The 13,305-nt window shown below is 43.9% G+C and overlaps 1 protein-coding gene across 4 annotated transcripts in view; it reads left to right on the top strand.

Moving 5' to 3' along the window:
• Positions 1-13,305, top strand: part of LOC122417140 (KH domain-containing, RNA-binding, signal transduction-associated protein 3-like) — a 54,697-nt gene that overhangs the window by 38,922 nt on the left and 2,470 nt on the right. For 3 of the 4 annotated variants that reach the window (XR_006262235.1, XM_043430415.1, XM_043430413.1), the window contains exons 3-7: positions 1,562-1,678; positions 11,470-11,782; positions 11,980-12,094; positions 12,200-12,319; positions 12,701-12,801. Coding sequence is in view for 3 of the 4 variants with exons in the window: in XM_043430415.1 (XP_043286350.1) it covers positions 1,562-1,678; positions 11,470-11,782; positions 11,980-12,094; positions 12,200-12,319; positions 12,701-12,801 (766 nt within the window). In the remaining variant the exon portion in view is untranslated. The remainder of the gene's footprint in view (positions 1-1,561; positions 1,679-11,469; positions 11,783-11,979; positions 12,095-12,199; positions 12,320-12,700; positions 12,802-13,305) is intronic. The other variant, XM_043430414.1, reaches the window with a different exon arrangement.

The following is a 13,305-nucleotide window of genomic DNA, read 5'->3' as shown; positions in this document are numbered from 1 at the left end:
ATTGCACGGTTCTCCTTCCCTCGCCAAGTTTAGCTACGAAGAAGTATATAAACATATGTGAAGAGAGGGCGCTCTCTGGCCCAAGAGAAATCCGTCCTTAGTCACATTTATCACCGGGGCTGGCTTACACTTAATAATAATAGCGCTTTCGCGACTCCGCGGGAAAAGTCCGCGTCTCAGCGACGACAAGCCCAAGGAGGGAAAGTCTCACGAACGTAAGTTCCAATTTGGATTTCCGGGAAACGTGCGCGAATACCGGGCGCAGATTTTACACGAACTGTGCGACGCGTCAGACCGCGTGAATCGCACGTCATCGAGTTACGCCATTGTGCATAAAAGGAGTGAATTTATCACGAACTCGGCACTTTGTTATCTTTCATTTTCTGTGTTTTTTCACCTTCGCAAGAGCCTTGCTCGCTCAAGCTCAAAATTAATCCTTTGAAGTAACAGTCGTTAAGATTTGTTCTTCAGTTCTCTTTGAATCGAATCAAGTATTTATGGGAGATTATCAAAAGCACAAAATGAACGTAGTGCATCAACGAAATGGCGATATTCACGTTGAAAAAATGTTGATTTTTGTTTCTCCTAGTGTTCGGGGCTTCCAACTTTTTATTTCGATTTCCCATTTCATTCAAAATTCTTCGTTCTACTGTCACATAAAAAAAAGTCAGCATCTCTGAAGGAAAATAAAAGTGGAGAAAAAAGAAATCATAATCAAGTAGATTCCCCAGCAGCGAAAGAGGCTTGTCATACTCGCCTCGCTTGTATACGACGAGACTCACTGATTTTACGAATTAATTAAAATACGTATAATCTGTTGGACAGTCCAGTAAAATCTCCTCGTTCTCTCCGCTCGCCTACCACCTGATTCCCGCGCTACTGGAAATTTAATCAAGAGTTGTTTTTACTCGACTATATATGCGTAAGCATGAAAAAAAACGTTGTAGAACGATTTTTTTCATACATATCGGGGGTCCTGAAGAAAATCTCCGAAATGAAGATATTTCGTTGCTGAGGAGTTTTTTGATCGCTTGAAAATGTTTCTTTTTTACATTTTCATCAATGAAAATCGTCGATTTTTCATTTTGATAAAGTCTGCAGTTGGAGGAAGACGTTTTATGTGATTTTCATCGGACACCCTGTACGGCGTCGAGCTCGCCGGTGGGCGAATGCAAATTGAAGCCACCCCCCTTCATCGTTATCGTTGTGCGAACGAAAAAATTGCCTTTTTCGTTTTGTTTCTCTCACTCTCCGGGCGGTACACATTTATGTACATAAATACCGCGGAAGAATAATAGGGAAAATAGTGGAACGGAGGAGAGCCTGGAATCGAGTGTACAATTTGCAAGTTCAGCGAATATTTTAATTTTGCACCGGAATTTTACGATTTCCTCGTATTTACAAGATCCACGGGAGCAAGAGAGGCGAGGGGGGGAGTTGAATTTGAGTTGGGAATCAGAGAGCAAGGGAGAATCGTGAAACGTCATCGTTTACTTTTTATTTCATTTATTCTTATTTTGTTGCTTTTTTCATCAGGAAAATTAATGCTTTTTGGTTACAGTTCAACTTCGTTGGTAAACTCCTCGGACCTAAAGGAAATTCCATGAAGCGTTTGCAGGAAGAAACGATGTGCAAAATGGCCGTTCTCGGCCGCGGCTCCATGAAAGATCGACAAAAGGTAAGATCCCATTTTTTCACAAACTCGCGCTCTTCTCCTTTGGTACACGGAAAGAAGGTGAAATTAAAATTCACGTCAAAATTCGAATTTCAGCCTGACTTTTGCAGCCTAAATTATACATTTTTTTTTTTCAATTTTCTAATCCGAAGCCCAAAGCAGATTGCGAAAGTTTCGCGTCCAATGCGAAGCAGGTGCACGAAAACCAGCTCAAGGGCCATTTTTTCCAATGGATTTGACACTCCGATTATTCTCTTTTCATATCCAAAAATGTGAAAACGTGTCTTGATGCCAAGAATTTAAAAGAACATTTAAACCGGCCGAGGCAAGCCGTGCAGCGTTTCTGTACTCGAGTTTGACCGATTTTCTCTCACGTTTGAGCCTCGAGTAGTAGTCGCCATCGGTAATAATTAACCGAAATTTGGCAAATGAGATGTTGTTCGTTTGGCCGAATTTTCCTGGAAGCGAATATTGTTAGACTTGCGACGAGCGTGTTCGAGATAAGAACGAATTTTATATGAAAATGTCTCGTGAATTTATTGTCTACTTTACGAGAGTTTCGCAGCGAATGAGCAGCAGAAACGAATGGATTTTAATAAAAAACAATAACGATAATACACGGTAATTAAGAAGCAATGGAAGGAATGACAAAATATTTGTTAGCAGTTGTGAGAGCATGAATACACGATAATAGAAGAAATGTGCATTTGAACGTCTGTTCTCGAGTGATAAGACAAAATATAACGGCGCAAGCTTTCGCTGGTCGCGGTGCAAGGAAAAGCGAGAAAGAGCCTTCTGGCGTTGGCCACAGAAACGTGACAGTTTTATCGTCGCGAAATGCGATCGTTGCCTCCCCTCCCCCTCTCTTTCTTCTCTCTCTCTTTCATGGTTCACTTTCGTGACCAAAACTAGCGTTGCAGTAGCATACATTTGGGAATGTTTCCCTCGAGCGATGTCCCGGACACGCACACACACGTGCAATTTTCCTAAGAGCCTCGAGCGCAAACGTTAAACTTATAAAATACGATGTCACATTTCTCGCACGGCAGCGACAGTAATTTCACGCGGCAGCCTCTTGACTTCTCCTTCTCATTTGGCCAAACGCAGTTAACACCTTCCGCGATCCTCCCTCCCTTTCGCTCTTTCTCTCTTTCGTTTTTCTACCCACTTTCGAAGAGCAGGAGAGCCGGAGCAACATTCCTGGCCCTCCTGAAGAGGCCAAAAGAAAAGAAAAAACGAACAAACAAAGAAAAAACAAATGCGCTTCGAGCACGGACCATTGTAATAAAAACTCGAGTTCTCTCACCCTCCTGCAGCTCATTTTTTCCCGAGCGTGAAATGTAACCCCCAGATAGATCGAGCCTCGACCAAACCGCCCGAGAAAGAAGGGGCGTGAAAATGTGAGAGAAAAGAGTTGTAAAAAGACACGAAAGTTCGAGTCACACTCGGCCTTCCACCACTTATATTTCTCTCATTTATTCTTTACCCTTTCTTTCCTCGGCAAATCATTCCGATAATGAAGCCCATCAACGTTGGAGTTACCGAGTGGGGGTGGACGAGGAAAAATTGTCACCTAAAATGGTGGAAGAGTTCAAAAATTCGTGAAACGTCGCTCCCGATTTTTCACGTTGCTTTTCGGCTTTTATTATTTTTCTAAAAGCAGATTGATCGTCAAAGATGGGAAAATCCCTTGGGGGGGAAAAAGTCAATTGTTCGTTCTTAATCCTCGAGTCCTCGTTGAAATTAGTCACCATCGCAACAACGAATTATTACTGCATTTGGGTATTGAGAATCGATAAGTTCGGATATAAATCCCTGAAATATTGAAGCAAAAATGCGTTTCCTCGTCTTGTCAAGATGGAAAAGTACTCGCGCGTATATGTTGGGATGAGAGTAGAAGGAAAAAAGGTCATTTTTCACCGCGAGTTCGAACACACTGCTGTCTCTCATCCATTTACAAAGTTTTCCTTTCGGTTCGAAATCCTCGTGTTTCCGGAGCCCAGAACAAAACAAAGAATAAAACAAGAAGGTCGCCTGTTTTTATTTTACATCTATACACGTATACAAAGAGGCGCGCGGGGATGATGCGATGAAAAAGTTTTCGTACCCTCTTTTCTCTTCTATTTCTTCCTCTCAATTCTTGTCCACTTTTTTTATCGCCACGTTTCGCCCTGAAAAGTGTTGCGGCTACGTGTGTGCTGCTTTTTTCACCCAATACACAGGAAATTCAACGTTTCGCTGGCATTTCCTCGCTCGTCCATCCGGAAAATACTTTATCCCCGTGTCGACGCTTCACCCCGTCACAGCCGGTCACGCTACAAGACTCTGTCTCACGCTCACCTATTAGAGCAATAATTACGTGAAATATTTCGTTGCCTTTTGTGAAACCGTTCACGGTCGCAGAACTGGGGACCGTTTTATTGAAATTGCCAAAGTTACGATAATGCTCAAGGCGTCAAAAAGCAACAGTTCCGAAAGAGAATAATGAAAAAATCTTCAATGTTGATCTGCGTCCAGAAAGCTCCCGTTGGCCAGATTTCGTGTGCTGGGACAAACACGAATAAAATCTTTTAAAGTTTCAAAATCTGGTGCTCAAATTCGTTCGATTCTCGACTACCCAATGATTTCACGTAATTTCGCGTAATTTATAATAAAAACCGGCCGTTCTCAGTCGTTCTAACGACTGAGAACCGGAAAGAGGGCGATCATCTCGAATACACCGGGATAAAATGTTCCCGGAATGTTCTCGATGAGAAAAGAGCTTTTTCGTAGCCGAAAAATAGCGTTGGAAAAAGAGCCTCGTTTCTAATCGTAACGACGGCGGGGTCGTTCCGTGTTACCAGGATTCTCTATCTGCGTATTCTTCAAGATAACACCGGGGCGTACCGTTTCAATGACGCCACCCTTTCTGCCCTTGGGAAATAACCATTGGCTTATCGCTTTTTCTCTTGCTCCCTCGTCCTTTCCTCTTCCTCTTCTTCTTTCGCTCTTTCTTGTGGCTTTCTTTACGATTATACGTAACGGCTTTTCGCGATATCCAAGGCGAGCGAGCCCGAATGCACAAACAACGGCATATTTGCGCAGGATGCTCATCTCCAAGGGCTCAAATATTTAGAGAGTTGGTACATTTCGAAAAATGCAACTCGACATGTTACAAAACTTTTATCAAATTTACATACCCGCCCGCTCTCTCGCCGCTATCACCGAACAAACCGAGAGACTCGGAATCGTTTTGATTTTCTCCATTTTCCTACCGGCACAATGCTTGTCGAATAAGGAAATTCGGATTCGGTGATGTTTCAATCGAAGAAAGAGACTCGCCAGAGATTTCTCTCTCCTCGCCATCAAGATCGCAAAATCTTCGATGGAGAAGCCCCCACCCCCTCTCCCGGCTGATTTATCGTTACGACTTTTTATATTCGAGTCTCCAGGATATAAGGCCTCTAGGTCGGAACTTTTTATCTTGCTATAACACCCCCCCCCCTCCCCCTCCCAGCCAATCCTGCAGCACTCTTTCTTTCTCGTTTTCTATCACTCCTCTCCTCCTTTTCTCTCTCCCTGGCTGTCCCAACCGACGAATCCTCCTCTCGCTCCTTCCCCATTCGACGTATACCAGAAACTCCCGAGCAAAGCCCAACCTTTTCCCCTGAGAGAATATCGTCTCACGCGAGACCCCCCCCCCCCCCCCCCCCCTATATTCGCCTCGTTTCTTCCTTCCTCCCGAAGAAATATACAGAGCTCGCGATACGAACAGCCTTTCCATCACTTTATTGCGCCTATATCACGTTAGTCATGATACACCACCTGCCCCAATGTTCCATCTAACATATTTGCTTCCTGCGCCTTCGGAGACCCCTTTAAATTGATCAGCTTCGAAAAAGTGTGAGCGCCAAGAGGCTTCTATTTATTCTGAGTTTCAATCGAATTTTTATTCCATTATTTCGTCGCTACGCAACGATCGATTGTGTATTCGAACATCAAAATCAATTTTAACTGATATATTTTATTATTTTTCTTTTCAAGCATCGAAAAGGAAGATTCCATTTTGGACGAAGCGCATCGAAGCGACACGTTTTGTCAGGAAGCTTTGGTACACCAAGCTTTGTCCGTGTGTGTGTGTGTGTGTGTGTGTGTGCAGCCTCAGCGCACTAACTCTCCTCGAAGGAAGTTGAACGATGAGGAGCAACGACGAAATTATACCTCTCGTCTTTCACTCTGTAATGAAAACTTGCCTCTGCGTGGTAAGACAACGGGCTCGAAGTCGTCTTCTCTCTCCTCGCTGTACACCCAAGTCAAGAAACTTTGAAAGTGCGAAGTACGTACGAGAGGAGAAGACACGGGACAATGAGACGACTCAACGAGTTAATGCAAATACAAGAGGAACTGAGAAACTGCGAGAATCATAGAAAAAATGGGGAACGAATGATGGAGACGGAAACGAGACGGGGACGATGATGAAAATGATAATCTTACTGACTGTCGTCTGCGTTGTTCCAAGACACTCGACTTGAACCGTATCAGCGAGATTAAGCTCGCTCCTGTGGAGACGAACACGAAGACGCGTTCCAGAGTGAGGCAGAGAGGGACGCGGAAAACACGAGGAAGATAATGGGAGAGATAACGATAGAGATATAGAGGGGGAGAGAGAGAGAGAGAGAGTTGGAGCTCTAAATGCGGCGAGTTGCTGGATGCAACAACTTTCCTTTCAATTTCTCAGTAGCCATGGGGGTTAATTCGGTTTTACCTTGGAAACAAGACACGAGTTGGTCCCATAGAGACAGACCGAGCACAGGTGGTTCAACCTTGTCATCCATTGTTATCGTTGTCATCTCAGTTTATCCGTGTCCTACGGGTCGTGGCGAGGGCAGATCATCATCTTGGCAAACTTCGGTGGGAGCAGGCCTCCCTGGATTAATTCAAAGTTACAAGAATTCCAGCCTCGAAGCAATCGGAACGGGGGATTCGAGTCGTGTGACGAAAAGAGCATCGTGCCAAAATGTTTTAATTTACTTTCCAAAGTTGCTCCTCTCGAATTCCTATATTTCGTCGTGTCGTACCAAAGGATTCTGGATGAAAAGTGAGGGAGAGAGAAAAAACAGTACGAGCTGCTGGCACGTCTATCACAACTTGAGGGAAAAAGTTTCGAGCTGGAAACTCGTGTATATTCCGAGTAGAAATATCACCCGAGTCGAGAGCGCGTAAAAGCGTCCACTCTCGGCTTCCCCAGTTGCAAAATAAATGTACTAATTCTCAGAGCGAGAGAGACATTTAAATTTGCCAAAGAAAGAGAAAGCTCCACGCCTGTGGCAGATAAGAGGCTCTTAATGAACCGAGAGATGTCTATCCTCTTTCCCTTTTCTTACTTTGCCTCACCAATACGCGCATACACAAACATACTTTCGTATTTTACTTCTTTTTTCACCTCGGCCCCCCCCCTTTCTGCTCCTCTCTCGCTCCTTCCCTTCTCGTCCTCCTTTCTCAAACACTTTGAATTCGTTGCGTAATTGCAAAGTTTTAATGGCTCCCTTCATCGACGCTTCCGACACAACGCACACTCGCGTGTCCTCATTCCTCCTCCTTCCACTGGCCCATTATATCGTCAAGTAACCTCCGCTTGGTTGAACTCATTTTCGACATTTTCATCGCGAGAATTTATCGCTTTTTCTACGCTATTGGAACGACGAAAAAAAAGATTTTTTTTCTCATTCGTACCCAGGGAAATGTGAAGAGCTTTCACCCCCTTTAGAATCGTACTCTCCTGTCACATCGTACACGCTACAAGTGTCAACCCCAAAAAATTGAAGGTCTCGTGACCGCAAAGGTCACGAGGATATCCAGCAGTTTTCCATAATCGACCAGATGTCCTTGTTCGCGGGGAAAACTTTTTAGCGGAGCTTTCCAGCGCACCCTCCCCTCCCTGCCTATCCACCAGACGGCAACGGATCTTCTCCGTTAAAAACGAGAAGATCCCTCGGCTCCCTGGGCCATGTCATAAATTATCCAATCCTTGCGAATCGTGATTTATGACATCGTTGAATCGCCCGCACCCGCGTATCTCCGTGCTCTCGCTGGACAATTTGACCTTTTTCTCTCTTTCTTTTCATAAAAATATCACTCATCACTCGCACTACCTTTACGTAGGAACGAGGCTAGAGGATCCTGTCTCTGGGGCCTGGGGTTGGCCCAACGTCGATTTTTGCCTCTCCCTTTCACCGATTTTCTTCTCCCCCCCCCCCCCCCCTCCCCAGACTTCTCTAACTCGCTTTCGTTTTTTCTTCCCTTGTCGCACTTCAGCTGCGTTTCTCTCCTCACTTTTATTTTCTTGTTTCGGGTTTTATCCCAATTCTTTTCCCTCTTTTTCACTCGTTTGACCGGCTTTCCTTTCTTTCTTTTTTCTTTTTTTTTTGATTCCTGTCCACTTTCTTTCTCTTCCCACTTTTTCCTTTATCTCACCTCGCGCTTAATCCTCGTTCACCCTTTTCTCTACTCCGACATTTTGAACTTCTTGCACTCTTTGAATGCATTACGTTCGTCGGAGGGAAACTCCAGATCAGTGCATCCTCATGCGAACCAACTTGTTTTTATAAGCGGACCTATCAGAAGATCCTCCTCATTCAATAATCCCGCAGCAGCGGAGCGCAACCCCGGGAGAAAAGTTAACTGTAATCCATCATCGAGGTATCGACGCTCCCGCGAGTCCCATAGGATGTTCGCCTTAAATAGACCCGGTTCCATTAAAAGCGCGACCCGATATTGAAGCGAATCCTTGCGATACGAAATAACCAAACAAAAAAACAGCTTTCGAACCTCCAAATAACAAGAATTCATTTTCGCATTGACAAATTTTGGGGCTGGAATGTGTCTTACGGAAATGTAAGCAAACCTCGAGATGAATAAATACGGAAGCAAAATGTATAAAATTATCGTGAAACACTTTCTCGAAGGTCCCCGAAGGGAATCGTTTACCCGCGCGAAGGGCACGGATTCGTTGCTCTTTTCATTTGGCACGTTGCTTTAATCACGTTCGAATTAATTGCAGTGCATGCGGCCTAGTTAACCCCCAGTTCGTAGTAAAACCATTCTAGCCTCCTCTGCTTACCCACCAATACTCTATTTGTCATGTGTGTGCCTCGGTCTATACGTATGAATATATACGTATTTTGGGCTGGCACACTCTCGCCTAAAGGGATTAACTGGGTCGTAACGCACTTTGGCAAATGGAAAATGTTATTTGCCGCTGCCTGCACCACCGTTCGCGCGTATCTTTCTCTTTCTCTCCGCGTCTCCCCTTTTTCCGTGCTGTTTTTTCTCTCTCCTTGTCGCACTTGCTCGTCCCTACCAAGCGATGCGAGTGAGAGGCACGAAACACCAGGCTGAAGGGTCATACACCTCGAAACTAATTATCTCCTGGACTTGATTCTTTTCTGTTCACTGGACCACGCTCGAATTATCATACACGAGGTGTCGTCTCGTTATTTGCTCGTGTTTCCTGCACCGGGAGATCGAAAAAGTTGAGACGAGACCTCGCTGATTTCTTGTTCGATGGGAAACCCTGATCGAGGCTAAAACCGTCTGCGAGCTCCGATTCCCCTGAGCGTTTTTCTCCAATTTGATTTTTAGCCTGCTGCCGATACGTTGCTTCAGTTACCCAACATTCGAGGGGATTAAGGATTTTCCAAAAATTCGCCCTCGCGAATTGCGATAAGCCAGCAAATCCAATTTCATCCGGCTACCGAAAGAGCCGCTAACAGGACGCGAGCTTAAAATTGCTACTTCGTACTTTTACTACTTTGCCACACACCGGCTCCGACTTCTTTACCAACTTTCTTCGCTCCCCACTTTTATTATCCCTCGCCACAAATCGCTTCTTTACCCCCGCGTATTACCCTCGTCCGACGTCGCCAAGATGATCTACGTGCGCGTCCTTTTTGCACAGGGAATTGCGCGCATCAATTCATTGAAATCGATATCTCATCAGCGTGAGTTCCCCATTAATTCTGATTGCTCGCACCTTCATTTTTTAAGTCCGTGCTCCATCTCTTCTCAACGTCCCGACCAACGTTGCGCAGATTCCGAATTAAAATGTGCTCAACGATTCATCATTGAAGACTCGGCCTTCTCAGTCACATTTTTATTCATTTATTTGCTGAGAGAAAAGCCTCGCCCCTCCTCCCCTCGCAAACGCAAACGCTCACACTCGATTTTCCTCGTTTTCTATTTATTTCTCATTCTCTTTGAGGGAGCGAGAGATAATATGCAAAAGCCAATGGCACTGGACTCGATTCCCGACGAGAGGATCGCTCCCGTAGAGAGAGAGAGAGAGAGAGAGAGAGAGCGAGAGAGTCGAGCAAATGGGAAATTTCCAGTTTAACGGAGTAGATAAGTAAGCTTTATCGAGGTAGTAACCGTAACTCCGAGGATTAGCGTTATATCCATGTAGAGAAAATGGAGAAAGAGTGAGTTGGTCAACTCAGGTGCGGGGGCGTTATGGACTGGCACCCAATTATTCCGATTTCGAATTTTCCATTTCACGATCTAAGGTAAATATGCGAGGCTTTCCCGACGATCGATCTCCCTCGAATACGTGCCTTTGCACGGTACAAAAATACCGAGTAGATCCTACGAGAATCCGAGAAGTGATTGACTTCGGGCGATCGATTCGAAGCCAAAGAATTTCCGTCGTTGCACGATCCAATGCATTTCAGAGTCGATCATCTCCCTGCACTCTATTAATTGTTTATCGTAGCCACATGGGGCTAACGCCAAGTTCCGTGAATGGATTACGAAAGTCCGTCCCGACAATTTATGCGATCAACATCGTTACATTTCCCCCCCCCCCCCCCCATACATATTCGGGCTGGATACACTCTGGCTGATAGTTTCTCATCTACCATTAATGATTTAATTTATATTCACGAACGTTCGAACTGAAGCCCGCGCTATCGTATTCGCGGTGCGGTTGTACGACAACATTATTATCGACAGTTGCCGATATCGATCTAATCATCGTATGCTCAAACTTGAACTGGCTTGACACTGCATTACGTATTAATCATCGTAATGACCTGTCTAACCTCGTATAACGTTGCCATCGAGTTTTCCGAGACGAGGAAATACTCCTCGCGATATGTAAACTGATTTTTTCATCCTCCACTTTTTCCTTCGTTATCTCTCTAATAAATGCAACAACAATTTTTTCATCACTCGCTCAATTTCCTACTTCGTGTAACTCGCGAGTTTTTTTTATTCTTTTTTTTTTTTTTTTATTCGTTACATCTGTTGAATTGGTGTTCAACGTAATTCGTTCTCGGGCTAAGCGAGGGGGAGGGGGGAAAGGGGAAAGATCTATTACTGGAATATGAGAGGATCTCGAGCGCGAAATGCGACTATTATTTCTTGCTTCTTATTTCGAGGAAAGCTCGCTTCTAGTACTCGAGGAATACTTAAATTTGCGTAAGCTTGCCGGAGCACCATGCAAACACTGTCTCGACTTTTCTCCTTCCTCCCTCCTCCCCACTTCTCACAGTCATATATTCTCACTTCATTAAGGTATTTGGAATAGCCAAACCGGTGGGGAAAAAGAAGTTTGTGGAGAGTGAACGAAACTAGGAACGCGGTTGAACGAATCGAATAGGAAGAAACTAATCGCTTCGATAACTTTTACACTTTGCTTTGTCACGATCTCTTTGCTCTACTCTCGAAATGATTTGCACTCGATTTTTCATGAACACGATTGCTGATTCTTGTTAAAAAATCGATAAATAATTCGAACGCTTGTTTTGACGCTGTTTCAGGAAGAGGAATGTCGACTGTCGCTCGACCCTAAATATGCTCATCTTTCCGACGATTTGCACGTTGAAATTGCAGCCCTGGCTCCACCGGCTGAGGCACATGCGAGAATCGCATATGCTCTCGCTGAGGTACGCAAGTACTTGATACCGGACAACAATGACAATATAAGGCAGGAACAGATGCGCGAAATGGAGCTGAGCATGGTCGACGAACCTTCGTCTGGCGATGACAGGAGACCCTCGGCACGTGGTGGTATTTTGAGACCGAGCAGCAGACCAGCACCCCCACGCTCCACGAGAGGTCCGTCACGAATTGGTACAATTATTTTTTATTTTTATTTTTTTCATTTCAATCATTTGAATTCACGAAAGTAATTATTTTTCATTCTACTTTCGTTGCCAATAATTATTCGTTTTTCTGCGTGTTGTTTTCGTTTGTTTTTGGCTGTTTTATGGCTTCATTTCACGTTTTATCGCTTCGTATGAAACTCTTCATTTATGTTTTATTTGTAGCGACGATTTTGCCACCCCCGTCGAGCCGTGGACCGATAACGCGGCCGGTACCAGCCAAAACGAAGGTCTTCTCGATTCTGGATCGCGCTAGGGTTGCCATGGACCAGAGCTACGGGTATTTTTTTCCACTCCTATTAATAGGAATATTTTGTACAAAATTCTTGTCATTTTTCATTCCAATTACGTTCACTTTTTATGTTTTTATAAATTCTATTTTCAGCTACGACGATCCAACGCCACCACCATCCAGTCGGGGCGCCTCGCATCACGATTATGATTATCATGGTTCGTCGAGCAGCAGCAGTCGCTACGGTGATCGCCATTACACATCGTCGGCAACGTTAGTAAAATATAATTATTAGTGGGAGGTTTATCTGGTACCGAGCAAGTCAAAAACAAAAACTCTTGTGGCTGACGTTGTCGGTTCAGTATGTTGAGACGTTTTAAGCACCGACGTTCAACCTGATTTGCCGAGGCAAATTAATTTGTTTCGAAATCTCATGAGTATCGAATGAATTTACAAGCTCGTACAAACGTGCTTCGGATAAATTCGATTACCAGATAAATCCTTTTGAGTGAACGAGAGAAAAAAATATTTTTTTCCCCCAGGATACTCTTTGTTTGCTTGTGAATGGAAGGAGCAGGCAAAATGAGGAATAGCAATTCATGCGAATATCTCCACGTTTAAAACTTTCTGTATTTTTATATTATTTTTTAACAGGGACGACGTTTATCCGTCCTCGAGATACACGACTTATGATTACGAGGACGAGCCGGCGCCGCATTCCTCCCACGATTATTACGAATCGTCTGACTATCCAGGTAAGAATTAATCACGGAAATATTCGCCCTTTTTTCGATGCTCCTTAGATTTCGCAATGATTGAATGCTTCTAAATGAATAAGCCAGAAAAAAAAAACAACACGAAGCAAACGAAAAACGTAAAAGTTCATGCTATTTCGGTTCACCGAAAAATGCAGGCATTTAAATAACGAATCGATCGTTAAAAATAATGTTTCAAATTTAAAGAAGAAAACAAGAAGAAGAAAAATATATATAACACCGCCAAAAAATAACGACGATCGATTGATTTTCGCGATATAATCGGCGCTTAAAGTTGCTAAACTCTTAACAAAATGTGAATCAAAATAATTCTAAAGACTAAAAAAACACCAACGAACACAAAATCAAAATCCAAATCTCTCTAATCGAATGTCAAAAGAAATTCTTTTGCAGATTGAAAAGTTATACAAAAAGGTTTCTTTCTGGCTTACGTGAAAGCCCCAAAAACATCTGCAAAATAATGTGATGATTCTGAAATTTAAG

The sequence above is a fragment of the Venturia canescens genome, chromosome 10 (assembly GCF_019457755.1).
Source record: "Venturia canescens isolate UGA chromosome 10, ASM1945775v1, whole genome shotgun sequence".
Classification (NCBI taxonomy): Eukaryota; Metazoa; Arthropoda; class Insecta; order Hymenoptera; family Ichneumonidae; genus Venturia; species Venturia canescens.
Note: the sequence above shows the minus strand (reverse complement) of the source record. Positions and strands in the feature narration are given on the sequence as shown.